General features: G+C 44.6%; 1 protein-coding gene across 1 annotated transcript in view; it reads left to right on the plus strand.

The window, feature by feature from the left end:
* LOC109877924 (pre-B-cell leukemia transcription factor 1) overlaps positions 1–15633 on the plus strand; it is a 34622-nt gene extending 18989 nt beyond the window's left edge. Inside the window, exons 3-8 of the mRNA XM_031811481.1 lie at positions 4324–4571; positions 6050–6240; positions 6707–6842; positions 11907–12063; positions 14520–14605; positions 15212–15633. Coding sequence (XP_031667341.1) covers positions 4324–4571; positions 6050–6240; positions 6707–6842; positions 11907–12063; positions 14520–14563 — 776 coding nt within the window. The 3' untranslated portion in view covers positions 14564–14605; positions 15212–15633. The remainder of the gene's footprint in view (positions 1–4323; positions 4572–6049; positions 6241–6706; positions 6843–11906; positions 12064–14519; positions 14606–15211) is intronic.
* The last annotated feature ends 616 nt before the right edge of the window (positions 15634–16249 follow it).

The following is a 16249-nucleotide window of genomic DNA, read 5'->3' on the forward strand; positions in this document are numbered from 1 at the left end:
GTGGAATAGAGTACCATTCAGACCAGAACCCTATGGGCCTAGTGGAATAAAGTACCATTCTGGCCAGAACCCTATGGGCCTAGTGGAATAGAGTACCATTCAGACCAGAACCCTATGGGCCTAGTGGAATAGAGTACCATTCAGACCAGAACCCTATGGGCCTAGTGGAATAGAGTGCCATTCAGACCAGAAGCCTATGGGCCTAGTGGAATAGAGTACCATTCAGACCAGAACCCTATGGGCCTAGTGGAATAGAGTACCATTTAGACCAGAACCCTTTGGGCCTAGTGGAATAGAGTACCATTCAGACCAGAACCCTATGGGCCTAGTGGAATAGAGTACCATTCAGACCAGAACCCTATGGACCTAGTGGAATAGAGTACCATTCAGACCAGAACCCTATGGGCCTAGTGGAATAGAGTACCATTCAGACCAGAACCCTATGGGCCTAGTGGAATAGAGTACCATTCAGACCAGAACCCTATGGGCCTAGGGGGAATAGAGTACCATTCAGACCAGAACCCTATGGGTCTAGGGGGAATAGAGTACCATTCAGACCAGAACCCTATGGGTCTAGGGGGAATAGAGTACCATTCAGACCAGAACCCTATGGGCCTAGGGGGAATAGAGTACCATTTGGGACGCACCAAGAGACCAGTAACTCCTACAGCGTTACTACACCTATCAGACGAGTGGTTCTCAAACCTCTCCACGGGGCCCGCCAGTCATTCCATGTATTGTAGCTATTCCAGAGCAAACACATCTGATTCAACTTGTTAACTACTGATAAAGCCCTTGACCAGGTGAACCAGGTGAGCTAGTTAAAGCCCTTGACCAGGTGAACCAGGTGAGCTAGTTAAATCAAATCAAATCAAATCAAACCTTGACCAGGTGAACCAGCCCACAATCAGTTGTCTTAATTCGTTTCCAGCCTGGTAACTGGTTATGAGGCCTGAATGTTAGAGCATGGAGGAGGAAACAACACTGGCTTCTATAGTGGCCCTTATGTCTGCTCACTAGTGGGCTAGAAACAGGGGAAGGGTGCACTCTGCTGGTCACAGCTGGGACTACGTCTGTCTGTCTGTCTGCAGAGTATCAATTTAGTGAATTCTTGGTTGGTGAACGGACCCCAGACCTCACAACCATGGAGGGCAATGGGTTCTATAACTGATTCAAGTTTAAAAAAAAGTAATGTTCCTTTTGATGGTGTAGGAGGCCCATCTTGTGTTGTATCTCAGATCGTTCACAGCTTTGTGGAAGTTACCTGTGGCGCTGATGTTTAGGCTGAGGTATGTATAGTTTTCTCTGTGCTCTAGGGCAACGGTGTCTAGGTGGAATTTATATTTGTGGTCCTGGCAACTGGATCTTTTTTGGAACACCATTATTTTTGTCTTACTGAGATTTACTGTCAGGGCCCAGGTCTGACAGAATCTGTGCAGAAGATCTAGGTGCTGCTGTAGGCCCTCCTTGTTTGGGGACAGAAGCACCAGATCACCAAACAGGAGACACGTTTGACTTCAGATTCCAAGGCCGGGTGCTGCAGACTGTTCTAGTGCCCTCGCCAATTCATTGATATATATGTTGAAGAGGGCGGGGCTCAAGCTGCATCCTCAAGTTGCACACTTGTTGTTGATGTACATTGATATATATGTTGAAGAGGGCGGGGCTCAAGCTGCATCCTCAAGCTGCACACTTGTTGTTGATATACATTGATATTATGTTGTATTTTTCCCCAACACCACTTTCCATCAGTACAGCAGACCCTCGTGCCTACAGCAGACCCTTGTGCCTACAGCAGACCCTCGTGCCTACAGCAGACCCTCGTGACCCTCGTGCCTACAGCAGACCCTCGTGACCCTCGTGCCTACAGCAGACCCTCGTGCCTACAGCAGACCCTCGTGACCCTCGTGCCTACAGCAGACCCTCGTGACCCTCGTGCCTACAGCAGACCCTCGTGACCCTCGTGCCTACAGCAGACCCTCGTGACCCTCGTGCCTACAGCAGACCCTCGTGCCTACAGCAGACCCTCGTGACCCTCGTGCCTACAGAAGACCCTTGTGACCCTCGTGCCTACAGCAGACCCCTGTGCCTACAGCAGACCCTTGTGCCTACAGCAGACCCTCGTGCCTACAGCAGACCCTCGTGACCCTCGTGCCTACAGCAGACCCTCGTGCCTACAGCAGACTCTCGTGACCCTCGTGCCTACAGCAGACCCTCGTGACCCTCGTGCCTACAGCAGACCCTCGTGCCTACAGCAGACCCTCGTGACCCTCGTGCCTACAGCAGACCCTCGTGCCTACAGCAGACCCTCGTGACCCTCGTGCCTACAGCAGACCCTCGTGACCCTCGTGCCAAATTGAGTCAAAAGCTTTTTGGCAATCAACAATGCATGACAAGACTTTGCCTTTGTTTTGTTTGTCAATTAGGGTGTTCAGTAGAGGTCGACCGATTATGATTTTTCAACGCCGATACCGATTATTGGAGGACCAAATTAATCTGAAGATTTAAAAAAAATGTATTTGTAATAATGACAATTATAACAATATTGAGCAGAGCAAGGGGAATAACTACTCCAAGTCTCAGAGCGAGGGACGTTTGAAATTCTATTAGCGCGCCCCCCGCTAACTAGCTAGCCATTTCACATCGGTTACACCAGCCTAATCTCGGTAGTTGATTGGCTTGAAGTCATAAACAGCGCAATGCTTGACGCACAACGAAGAGCTGCTGGCAAAACGCATGAAAGTGCTGTTTGAATGAATGCTTATGAGCCTGCTGCTGCCTACCTTCGTTCAGTCAGACTGCTCTATCAAATCATAGACTTAGTTATAACATAATAACACACAGAAATACGAGCCTTTAGGTCATTAATATGGTCGAATCCGGAAACTATCATCTCGAAAACAAGACGTTTATTCTTTCAGTGAAATACGGAACCGTTCGGTATTTTATCTAACGGGTGGCATCCATAAGTCTAAATATTGCTGTTACATTGCACAACCTTCAATGTTATGTCATAATTATGTAAAATTCTGGCAAATTAGACGGCCCAAACTTGTTGCATATACCCTGACTCTGCGTGCAATGAACGCAAGAGAAGTGACACAATTTCACCTGGTTAATATGGCCTGCTAACCTGGATCTCTTTTAGCTAAATATGCAGGATTAAGAATATATACTTCTGTGTATTGATTTTAAGAAAGGCATTGATGTTTATGGTTAGGTACACATTGGAGCAATGATACGCACCGCATCTATTATATGCAACGCAGGACACGCTAGATAAACTAGTAATATCATCAACCATGTGTAGTTAACTAGTGATTATGATTAATTGATTGTTTTTTATGGGATAAGTTTAATGCTAGCTAGCAACTTACCTTGGCTCCTACTGCATTCACTTAACAGGCAGTCTCCTCGTGGAGTGCAATAAGAGGCAGGTGGTTAGAGCGTTGGACTAGTTAACTGTAAGGTTGCAAGATTGAATCTCCTGAGCTGACAAGGTGAAAATCTGTCGTTCTGCCCCAGAACGAGGCAGTTAAACCCACCGTTCCTAGGCCGTCATTGAAAATAAGAGTGAGTTCTTAACTGACTTGCCTAGTTAAATAAAGATGAAATAAAGGTGTAAAAAAAATGATATATTATGAAAATTTGAAATCGGCCCTAATTAATCGGCCATTCCGATTAATCGGTCAACGTCTAGTGTGCAGGGTGAATACGTGGTCTGTCGTACAGTAATTTGGTAAAAAGCCAATTCAACATTTGCTCAGTACATTGTTTTCACTGAAGAAATGTGCTCTCTCTCTTTGTCCATTTCTACTCTCTCCCTCACCTCTCTATTCATCTCTCTCTGTTCTCTCTAACCTCTCTCTCTCTCTCTCTCTCTCCATCTCTCTCCCCCACGTTCATCTCTCTAATCATCTTTTTCTCCCTCGCTCTCTCTCTATTCGTCTTTCTAACCCTTGTGCTTGTCTCTCTATTCATCTTTCTAACCCTTGTGTTTGTCTCTCTCTCTCTATTCATCTTTCTAACCCTTGTGCTTGTCTCTCTCTCTCTATTCGTCTTTCTAACCCTTGTGCTTGTCTCTCTCTATTCGTCTTTCTAACCCTTGTGCTTGTCTCTCTCTCTCTATTCATCTTTCTAACCCTTGTTCTTGTCTCTCTCTCTCTATTCATCTTTCTAACTCTTGTGCTTCTCTCTCTCTATTCATCTTTCTAACTCTTGTGCTTGTCTCTCTCTCTATTCATCTTTCTAACCCTTGTGCTTGTCTCTCTCTCTCTATTCATCTTTCTAACCCTTATGCTTGTTTCTCTCTCTCCTCTCCAGTCCTCAGTATCCGTGGCATCCAGGATGAGGATCCACCAGATCCTCAGATCATGCGATTGGACAACATGTTGCTGGCAGAGGGCGTGTCCGGCCCAGAGAAGGGCGGGGCCTCGGCGGCGGCGGCGGCCGTGGCGGCGGCGGCCGCAGGCGGGTCCCCTAACGACGGCAGTATAGAACACTCAGACTACAGGGCCAAGCTGACTCAGATCAGAGGAATATACCACTCTGAACTGGAGAAATATGAACAGGTAGGAGGGAACACACACTATCCAAAAACAGCTGAGAGAAGGAGGGGGGTGGAGGGGGCGTCTCTGAAATCTGTCTTACCTACTACTTACTAAAACTACATACTGTGTATTAGTAGTACTACATACCATTTAGAAGATACTGTTTTGTGACAACGAATGCAGGAATCCTGAAATATCAACATCATCCAATCACGCTTGTTCCTCGCCATTCGTTGCTCCTCCCCTAATCTGATAATCAGCTGTTTTCAAACAGATGAAAGGATCATTCTCTTCCTGAGTAGTGTGCTGTGAATTCTACTAGATGACAAGATCATTCTCTTCCTGAGTAGGGTGCAGTGAATTCTACTAGATGAAAGGATCATTCTCTTCCTGAGTAGGGTGCAGTGAATTCTACTAGATGAAAGGATCATTCTCTTCCTGAATAGTGTGCAGTGAATTCTACTAGATGAAAAGATCAGTCTCTTCCTGAGTAGTGTGCAGTGAATTCTACTAGATGAAAGGATCATTCTCTTCCTGAGTAGTGTGCAGTGAATTCTACTAGATGAAAAGATCAGTCTCTTCCTGAGTAGTGTGCAGTGAATTCTACTAGATGAAAGGATCATTCTCTTCCTGAGTAGGGTGCAGTGAATTCTACTAGATGAAAGGATCATTCTCTTCCTGAGTAGTGTGCAGTGAATTCTACTAGATGAAAAGATCAGTCTCTTCCTGAGTAGTGTGCAGTGAATTCTACTAGATGAAAGGATCATTCTCTTCCTGAGTAGGGTGCAGTGAATTCTACTAGATGAAAGGATCATTCTCTTCCTGAGTAGGGTGCAGTGAATTCTACTAGATGAAAGGATCATTCTCTTCCTGAGTAGGGTGCAGTGAATTCTACTAGATGAAAGGATCATTCTCTTCCTGAGTAGGGTGCAGTGAATTCTACTAGATGAAAGGATCATTCTCTTCCTGAGTAGGGTGCAGTGAATTCTACTAGATGAAAGGATCATTCTCTTCCTGAGTAGGGTGCAGTGAATTCTACTAGATGAAAGGATCATTCTCTTCCTGAGTAGTGTGCAGTGAATTCTACTAGATGAAAGGATCATTCTCTTCCTGAGTAGGGTGCAGTGAATTCTAGGAGATGAAAAGCCTGATGACCTCCTGACATTTAGAGATTTCACAGACTACTATTTAGAACTCAGGATGGGTATTCAGACACGACCAGTACCTCCCCTTCAGAAAAAAATGACATCTCCTTCCTCCTCCGATCCTCATCTCCTCCTTCTCCTCCTCTCTTCTCCTCTCCTCCTCCTCTCCCCTCCTCCTCCTCTCCTCTCCTCCCTCCTCCTCTCCTCCCTCCTCCTCTCCTCCTCCTCCTCCTCCTCCTCCTCTCCTCCTCCTCCTCCTCTCCTCCTCTCCTCCTCCTCTCCTCCTCTCTCCTCCTCCTCCTCTCCTCCTCCTCTCCTCCTCCTCCTCCTCCTCTCCTCTCCTCTCCTCCCCAGGCGTGCAGTGAGTTCACCAACCACGTGATGAACCTGCTGAGGGAGCAGAGTCGCACGCGGCCCATCTCTCCCAAGGAGATCGAGCGCATGGTGGGGATCATCCACCGCAAGTTCAGCTCCATCCAGATGCAGCTCAAACAAAGCACCTGTGAAGCCGTCATGATCCTGCGTTCCAGATTCCTCGACGCCAGGTGAGAGAGACGGAGAGAGACAGTGTGGATGTGTGTGTGTTTTTGGTGTCTCCCTCTCTCACCTCCCACCAGCCCTCTCTGTCTCTCTCACCCCCCCCCCTTTTCTCTCTCTCTGTGTCTCTCACTCTCTCCGTCTTTCTCACCTCCCTCTCTGTCTCTCTCTCTCTCTTACCTCCCTCTCTCTCGCTCTCTCTCTCACCTCCCCTCTCTCTCTCGCTCTCTCTCTGTGTCTCTCACCTCTCTCGGTGTGTCTCTCACCTCTCTCGGTGTCTCTCTCACCTCCCCTCTCTCTCTCACCTCCCCTCTCTCTCTCTCGCTCTCTCTCTGTGTCTCTCACCTCTCTCGGTGTGTCTCTCACCTCTCTCGGTGTCTCTCTCACCTCCCCTCTCTCTCTCTCTCTCTCTCTCTCTCACCTCTCTCTGTCTCTCTCTCTCTCTCTGACCTCCCTCTCTCTCTCTCTGGTCAGACGGAAGAGACGTAACTTCAACAAGCAGGCTACTGAGGTGCTGAATGAGTACTTCTACTCCCACCTGTCTAACCCCTACCCCAGTGAGGAGGCCAAGGAGGAACTGGCCAAGAAGTGTGCCATCACCGTCTCTCAGGTCAGAGGTCAAATTGGGGTCAAACTAGGGTCACAGAAGTATGACGGGTGGGATCTGAACCCTGGTCTCCCATGGGAGAAACCAACGTCTTGACCTTTGGTTACAGGAGGTATTAATATTACTGTTAATATTATGGTAGAGGGTTATGGGAGGTATTAATATTAGGGTAGAGGGTTATGGGAGGTATTAATATTAGGGTAGAGGGTTATAGGAGGTATTAATATTAGGGTAGAGGGTTATGGGAGGTATTAATATTAGGGTAGGGGGTTATGGGAGGTATTAATATTAGGGTAGAGGGTTATAGGAGGTATTAATATTATGGTAGAGGGTTATACGAGGTATTAATATTAGGGTAGAGGGTTATAGGAGGTATTAATATTAGGGTAGAGGGTTATGGGAGGTATTAATATTAGGTTAGAGGGTTATGGGAGGTATTAATACTACTGTTAATATTATGGTAGAGGGTTATAGGCGGTATTAATATTAGGGTAGAGGGTTATAGGAGGTATTAATATTAGGGTAGAGGGTTATAGGAGGTATTAATATTAGGGTAGAGGGTTATAGGAGGTATTAATATTAGGGTAGAGGGTTATGGGAGGTATTAATATTAGGTTAGAGGGTTATGGGAGGTATTAATACTACTGTTAATATTATGGTAGAGGGTTATAGGCGGTATTAATATTAGGGTAGAGGGTTATAGGAGGTATTAATATTAGGGTAGAGGGTTATGGGAGATATTAATATTAGGTTAGAGGGTTATGGGAGGTATTAATACTACTGTTAATATTAGGGTAGAGGGTTATAGGAGGTATTAATACTACTGTTAATATTATGGTAGAGGGTTATAGGAGGTATTAATATTAGGGTAGAGGGTTATAGGAGGTATTAATATTATGGTAGAGGGTTATGGGAGCTATTAATATTAGGGTAGAGGGTTATAGGCGGTATTAATATTAGGGTAGAGGGTTATATGAGGTATTAATATTAGGGTAGAGGGTTATGGGAGGTATTAATATTAGGGTAGGGGGTTATGGGAGGTATTAATATTAGGGTAGAGGGTTATAGGAGGTATTAATATTATGGTAGGGGGTTATGGGAGGTATTAATATTAGGGTAGGGGGTTATGGGAGGTATTAATATTAGGGTAGAGGGTTATGGGAGGTGTTAATATTATGGTAGAGGGTTATACGAGGTATTAATATTAGGGTAGAGGGTTATAGGAGGTATTAATATTAGGGTAGAGGGTTATGGGAGGTATTAATATTAGGTTAGAGGGTTATGGGAGGTATTAATACTACTGTTAATATTATGGTAGAGGGTTATAGGCGGTATTAATATTAGGGTAGAGGGTTATAGGAGGTATTAATATTAGGGTAGAGGGTTATAGGAGGTATTAATATTAGGGTAGAGGGTTATAGGAGGTATTAATATTAGGGTAGAGGGTTATGGGAGGTATTAATATTAGGTTAGAGGGTTATGGGAGGTATTAATACTACTGTTAATATTATGGTAGAGGGTTATAGGCGGTATTAATATTAGGGTAGAGGGTTATAGGAGGTATTAATATTAGGGTAGAGGGTTATGGGAGATATTAATATTAGGTTAGAGGGTTATGGGAGGTATTAATACTACTGTTAATATTAGGGTAGAGGTTATAGGAGGTATTAATACTACTGTTAATATTATGGTAGAGGGTTATAGGAGGTATTAATATTAGGGTAGAGGGTTATAGGAGGTATTAATATTATGGTAGAGGGTTATGGGAGCTATTAATATTAGGGTAGAGGGTTATAGGCGGTATTAATATTAGGGTAGAGGGTTATATGAGGTATTAATATTAGGGTAGAGGGTTATGGGAGGTATTAATATTAGGGTAGAGGGTTATAGGAGGTATTAATATTAGGGTAGAGGGTTATAGGAGGTATTAATATTATGGTAGAGGGTTATAGGAGGTATTAATATTAGGGTAGAGGGTTATGGGAGGTATTAATACTACTGTTAATATTATGGTAGAGGGTTATAGGAGGTATTAATATTAGGGTAGAGGGTTATAGGAGGTATTAATATTAGGGTAGAGGGTTATAGGAGGTATTAATATTATGGTAGAGGGTTATAGGAGGTATTAATATTAGGGTAGAGGGTTATAGGAGGAATTAATATTAGGGTAGAGGGTTATAGGAGGTATTAATATTAGGGTAGAGGGTTATAGGAGGTATTAATATTAGGGTAGAGGGTTATAGGAGGTATTAATATTAGGGTAGGGGGTTATAGGAGGTATTAATATTAGGGTAGAGGGTTATGGGAGGTATTAATACTACTGTTAATATTATGGTAGAGGGTTATACGAGGTATTAATATTAGGGTAGAGGGTTATAGGAGGTATTAATATTAGGGTAGAGGGTTATAGGAGGTATTAATATTAGGGTAGAGGGTTATAGGAGGTATTAATATTATGGTAGAGGGTTATAGGAGGTATTAATATTAGGGTAGAGGGTTATAGGAGGTATTAATATTAGGGTAGAGGGTTATGGGAGGTATTAATACTACTGTTAATATTATGGTAGAGGGTTATAGGAGGTATTAATATTAGGGTAGAGGGTTTATGGGAGGTATTAATACTACTGTTAATATTATGGTAGAGGGTTATAGGAGGTATTAATATTAGGGTAGAGGGTTATAGGAGGTATTAATATTAGGGTAGAGGGTTATGGGAGGTATTAATACCTACTGTTAATATTATGGTAGAGGGTTATAGGGAGGTATTATATTAGGGTAGAGGGTTATAGGAGGTATTAATATTAGGGTAGAGGGTTATAGGAGGTATTAATATTAGGGTAGAGGGTTATCGGAGGTATTAATATTATGGTAGAGGGTTATAGGAGGTATTAATATTAGGGTAGAGGGTTATAGGAGGTATTAATATTAGGGTAGAGGGTTATAGGAGGTATTAATATTACTGTTAATATTATGGTAGAGGGTTATGGGAGGTATTAATATTAGGGTAGAGGGTTATGGGAGGTATTAATATTAGGGTAGGGGGTTATAGGAGGTATTAATATTAGGGTAGGGGGTTATAGGAGGTATTAATATTAGTGTAGAGGGTTATAGGAGGTATTAATATTAGGGTAGAGGGTTATGGGAGGTATTAATATTAGGGTAGAGGGTTATAGGAGGTATTAATATTAGGGTAGAGGGTTATAGGAGGTATTAATATTAGGGTAGAGGGTTATGGGAGGTATTAATATTAGGGTAGGGGGTTATAGGAGGTATTAATATTAGGGTAGGGGGTTATAGGAGGTATTAATATTAGGGTAGAGGGTTATGGGAGGTATTAATATTAGGGTAGAGGGTTATAGGAGGTATTAATATTAGGGTAGGGGGTTATAGGAGGTATTAATACTACTGTTAATATTATGGTAGAGGGTTGTAGGAGGTATTAATATTAGGGTAGAGGGTTATGGGAGGTATTAATATTAGGGTAGAGGGTTATAGGAGGTATTAATATTAGGGTAGAGGGTTATAGGAGGTATTAATATTAGGGTAGAGGGTTATGGGAGGTATTAATATTAGGGTAGGGGGTTATAGGAGGTATTAATATTAGGGTAGGGGGTTATAGGAGGTATTAATATTAGGGTAGAGGGTTATGGGAGGTATTAATATTAGGGTAGAGGGTTATAGGAGGTATTAATATTAAGGGTAGGGGGTTATAGGAGGTATTAATACTACTGTTAATATTATGGTAGAGGGTTATAGGAGGTATTAATATTAGGGTAGAGGGTTATAGGAGGTATTATATTAGGGTAGGGGGGTTATAGGAGGTATTAATATTAGGGTAGGGGGTTATAGAGGTATTAATATTAGGGTAGAGGGTTATAGGAGGTATTAATATTAGGGTAGAGGGTTATAGGAGGTATTAATATTAGGGTAGAGGGTTATAGGAGGTATTAATATTAGGGTAGAGGGTTATAGGAGGTATTAATATTAGGGTAGAGGGTTATAGGAGGTATTAATATTAGGGTAGAGGGTTATAGGAGGTATTAATTTAGGGTAGAGGGTTATAGGAGGTATTAATATTAGGGTAGGGGGTTATAGGAGGTATTAATATTAGGGTAGAGGGTTATAGGAGGTATTAATATTAGGGTAGAGGGTTATAGGAGGTATTAATATTAGGGTAGAGGGTTATAGGAGGTATTAATATTAGGGTAGAGGGTTATAGGAGGTATTAATATTAGGGTAGGGGGTTATAGGAGGTATTAATATTAGGGTAGGGGGTTATAGGAGGTAGTAATACTGCTGTTCATATTGTCACTACTGTTGGTATTATTGCTCGTGTTTACTTTTACTTTTCCATGTCAACTAAGTCAATTCAATTACAGGGTAGATGTGAGACCACCAAAGTGCACTACTTTTGACCACAGCCACGTTAGACTTACTGTATCAGGAACAGGTTGTTATCTGAACGTTTCCCCAGGAGGTGAGAAGAATAGAATGTGATTCATGTCTTAAAGTTCCCAGAAACACGCTCTGGCACCTGCATGCACTTGATTCAGACTTGACTAGGTATTAGTTATCACTTAATTCAGACTTGACTAGGTCTTAGTTATCACTTGATTCAAATGAGTAGATCATTTTCATTTTTCCTCAAACTGAGTTCTCTCTCCCCCTCCTTCTCCCCCCTCCCTCTCCCTGCCGCCTACTTCCCTCTATTTTGCTCCGTGCCCCCCCTCTCCTGCCCCCTACTTCCCTCTCTCTCTCTCTCTCTCTTTCTCTCTCTCTCTCTCCACCCCTACTTCTCTTCCTGCCCCCCTACGTCTCTCTCTCCCTGCCCCCCCTATGTCTCCCCCTCTCTCCCCCCTTCCCTCTCTCCTTACCCCCCCACCTACTTCTCTCCCTGCCCCCCCTACGTCTCTCTCTCCCTGCCCCCCCTCTACTTCTCTCTCTCTCTCCCCCCCTCTACTCCCCCCCTACGTCTCTCTCTCTCTCCCCCCCTCTCTACTTCTCTCTCTCTCTCTCTCTCTCTCTCTCCCCCCCTCTACCCCCCCCCCCCCTACTTCTCTCTTTCAGGTGTCTAACTGGTTTGGTAACAAGAGGATCAGGTACAAGAAGAACATAGGGAAGTTCCAGGAGGAAGCGAACCTGTATGCTGTGAAAACAGCTGTAGATGCAGCCAGCGTCTCCTCACAGGCCAGCCAGGCCAACTCCCCCGCCACGCCCAACTCAGGTACACTCTCGGACATCACACAAACACACACGTGTGCGTACGCGCCAGTATCACTCACGCTCGGACATCACACACACACTCAGACTTGACACACACGTGTGCATACGCGCCAGGATCACTCACTCTCGGATATCACACACACATTTGGACATCAAACACCCACTCGGGGGCACACACACACACACACACACAGTCGTAGACCATGTGGGGGTGCATTTCACACGTTCGCTCGCATACAAACACACACAGTGGCACCACCAAGACCAGCCACATCTTTTTCACACAATTACTTCTCCCATAGTCTCCCTTCTAACAAAGTTTAAACCCGCCTCTTATTACCCGCCCCACCAATCAACCGCTCCCTGCCACAAAAGCCTCTCTCCTGATTGGCTGGTTATGACATTCCGCAGGCTCGCCAGGGTCGTACAGTCGGCCCAACACAGGCCACGCCCACCCCGGTTTACACCCGACCAATGGGGAGGGGTTATTTCTCAGCCCTCCTCTGCAGCCTCAGGTAGGCCTGCATCCCCCTCCCCAAAATGGTTCCCCTGTTATAGCTGCTTGTTCCTCTCTCCTGCCCCCCCTCAATCCCCCCAAACTGCCACCTGTGTTCCCGGTGGTATCATTGATACCCCTTAGTATCAGCTACCAACCCCCCCAGCCCCTATAGAGCCCCTCTGACCCCTGTTCAGTTGTACCTTTTAGTAGTATCAGCTACCAACCCCCCCAGCCCCTATAGAGCCCTCTGACCCCTGTTCAGTTGTACCTTTTAGTAGTATCAGCTACCAACCCCCCCAGCCCCTATAGAGCCCCTCTGACCCCTGTTCAGTTGCACCTTTTAGCCCCCTGTTGGAACTCTTGGAACCCTGTGTGTGTGTGTGTGTGTGTGTGTGTGTGTGTATTAGTGTTTGAGTTTGCAGTGTTAATGTGCAACAGTCTGTGTGTTAGTGTGTGTATAAATGTAGTATTAGTATGTACCAGTTTGTGTATAAATGTAGTATTAGTGTGTGTACCAGTTTGTGTATAAATGTAGTATTAGTGTGTGTGTATAAATGTAGTATTAGTGTGTGTGTATAAATGTAGTATTAGTGTGTATAAATGTAGCATTAGTGTGTGTACCAGTTTGTGTATAAATGTAGTATTAGTGTGTGTGTATAAATGTAGTATTAGTGTGTGTGTATAAATGTAGTATTAGTGTGTATAAATGTAGCATTAGTGTGTGTACCAGTTTGTGAATAAATGTAGTATAAGTGTGTATAAATGTAGTATTAGTGTGTATAAATGTAGTGTTAGTGTGTATAAATGTAGTATTAGTGTGTACCAGTGTGTGTATAAATGTAGTATTAGTGTGTATAAATCAAATCAAATCAAATTTATATAGCCCTTCGTACATCAGCTGATATCTCAAAGTGCTGTACAGAAACCCAGCTTTAAAAACCCAAACAGCAAGCAATGCAGGTGTAGAAGCACGGTGGCTAGGAAAAACTCCCTAGAAAGGCCAAAACCTAGGAAGAAACCTAGAGAGGAACCAGGCTATGTGGGGTGGCCAGTCCTCTTCTGGCTGTGCCGGGTGGAGATTATAACAACATGGCCAAGATGTTCAAATGTTCATAAATGACCAGCATGGTCGAATAATAATAAGGCAGAAGAGTTGAAACTGGAGCAGCAGCACGGCCAGGTGGACTGGGGACAGCAAGGAGTCATCATGTCAGGTAGTCCTGGGGCATGGTCCAGGGCTCAAGTCCTCCGAGAGAGAAAGAGAGAATTAGAGAACGCACACTTAGATTCACACAGGACACCGAATAGGACAGGAGAGTATTAGTGTGTACCAGAGAGTATAAATGTAGTATTAGTGTGTACCAGTGTGTGTATAAATGTAGTATTAGTGTGTATACATGTAGTATTAGTGTGTATAAATGTAGTGTTAGTGTGTATAAATGTAGTATTAATGTGTACCAGTGTGTGTATAAATGTAGTGTTAGTGTGTATACATGTAGTATTAGTGTGTACCAGTGTTTGTATAAATGTAGTATTAGTGTGTATAAATGTAGTGTTAGTGTGTATGAATGTAGTATTAGTGTGTTCCAGTGTGTGTATAAATGTAGTATTAGTGTGTATCAATGTAGTATTAGTGTGTACCAGTGTGTGTATAAATGTAGTATTAGTCTGTGTACATGTAGTATTAGTGTGTATAAATGTAGTGTTAGTGTGTATAAATGTAGTATTAGTGTGTACCAGTGTGTGTATAAATGTAGTATTAGTGTGTATACATGTAGTATTAGTGTGTATAAATGTAGTGTTAGTGTGTATAAATGTAGTATTAGTGTGTACCAGTGTGTGTATAAATGTAGTATTAGTGTGTATAAATGTAGTATTAGTGTGTACCAGTGTGTGTATAAATGTAGTATTAGTCTGTACTAGTGTGTAAAGCGCCCCCTGCTGGTCTGTTCCTCCAGGTGGATACCCAGCGCCGTGCTACACTCCTGACGGGATGTTATGAGGAGCTGCCTGGAGGAACTGTTTCCTCCCCCACTGTCTCCATGTGAGTATCTATGGTAACACTCTGTTTACCACCACTGTCTTCGTGTCAGTATCTATGGTAACACTCTGTTTCCATGTCAGTATCTATGGTAACACTCTGTTTCCTCCCCACTGTCTTCATGTCAGTATCTATGGTAACACTATGTTTACAAGCACTGTCTTCATGTCAGTATCTATGGTAACACCCTGTTTACCACCACTGTTTCCATGTCAGTATCTATGGTAACACTCTGTTTCCATGTCAGTATCTATGGTAACACTGTTTCATCCCCACTGTCTTCATGTCAGTATCTATGGTAACACTATGTTTACAAGCACTGTCTTCATGTCAGTATCTATGGTAACACTCTGTTTCCATGTCAGTATCTATGGTAACACTCGGTTTACCACCACTGTTTCCATGTCAGTATCTATGGTAACACTCTGTTCACCACCACTGTCTATGCCAGTTTTTTAAAACAGATATTGTAGGTGGGTGACCAACTCATGTGAATACCTTCAATTGATGTCTTGTATAAAATATTTTTCACTCCCTCTTTTCATCTCTCTCTCTCCTTCTCTTTCTCTCTCCCTCCACGCTTCCCTTTCTCTCTCTCTCTCTCTCCAGGTTGATAGTGGATGGCAGGACAGCACCGACCCCCCCTCCCTCACCCCCCCTCACGGGGCACCGGGCAGCGTGCACTCGGACACCTCAAACTGAGACACACACTCACCCCAAACGCCCCCCACCCCTCTACCCTTCAAATTCCACTTCCTCCACCCTCACACAGCCACCCCTCTACCCCCCCCCACATATCAGTCATACCTCAAACTGAAACAACTTCCCCCTGCTTTACCTGTACCTGAGCATCCCCCTCCTCTCCCTCCACACCATCCTCCCCCCTCCTCTCCCTCCCTCCCCCATCCCTCTCCCCCTCCACTCCCGATGCAACATAACCCCCTAGCTCTTCCCTCCTCTCTCTTCCCCCATCCTCCCCCCCTCCACTCCTGATGCAATATAACCCCCTAGCTCTTCCCTCCTCTCTCTTTCCCCCCTCCTCTCCCTCCCTCCCCCCTCCTCTCCCTCCCTCCCCCCATCCCTCTCCCTCCCTCCCCCATCCCTCTCTCTCGCCTCCTCTCTCCTCCTCCTCTCTCTCCTCCTCTCTCCTCCTCTCTCTCCTGCTCCTCTCTCTCTCCTCTCCCTCCCCAATCTATCTCTCCTCCTCTCTCTCTCCTCCTCTCTCTCTCCTCCTCTTTCTCTCCTCTCTCTCTCTCCTCGCTCTCCTCCTCTCTCTCTCCCCCCTCTCTCTCCTCCTCTCTCTCCTCCTCTCTCTCTCTCTCCTCCTCTCCTCTCTCCTCCTCTCCTCTTCTCCTCCTCTCTCTCTCCTCCTCTCTCTCTCCTCCTCTTCCTCTCTCTCTCTCTCCTCTCTCCTCCTCTCTCTCTCTCTCCTCTCTCTCTCTCTCTCTCTCCTCTCTCCTCTCTCCTCTCTCCTCTCTCTCTCTCTCTCTCTCCTCCTCTCTCTCTCGTCTCTCTCTCTCCTCCTCCTCTCTCTCTCCTCCTCTCTCTCTCCTCCTCTTCCTCTCTCTCTCCTCCTCTCTCTCTCTCTCCTCTCTCTCTCTCTCTCCTCCTCTCTCTCTCCCTCCTCTTCCTCTCTCTCTCTCTCCT

Source organism: Oncorhynchus kisutch, unplaced genomic scaffold, assembly GCF_002021735.2.
Source record: "Oncorhynchus kisutch isolate 150728-3 unplaced genomic scaffold, Okis_V2 Okis01b-Okis20b_hom, whole genome shotgun sequence".
NCBI lineage: Eukaryota > Metazoa > Chordata > Actinopteri > Salmoniformes > Salmonidae > Oncorhynchus > Oncorhynchus kisutch.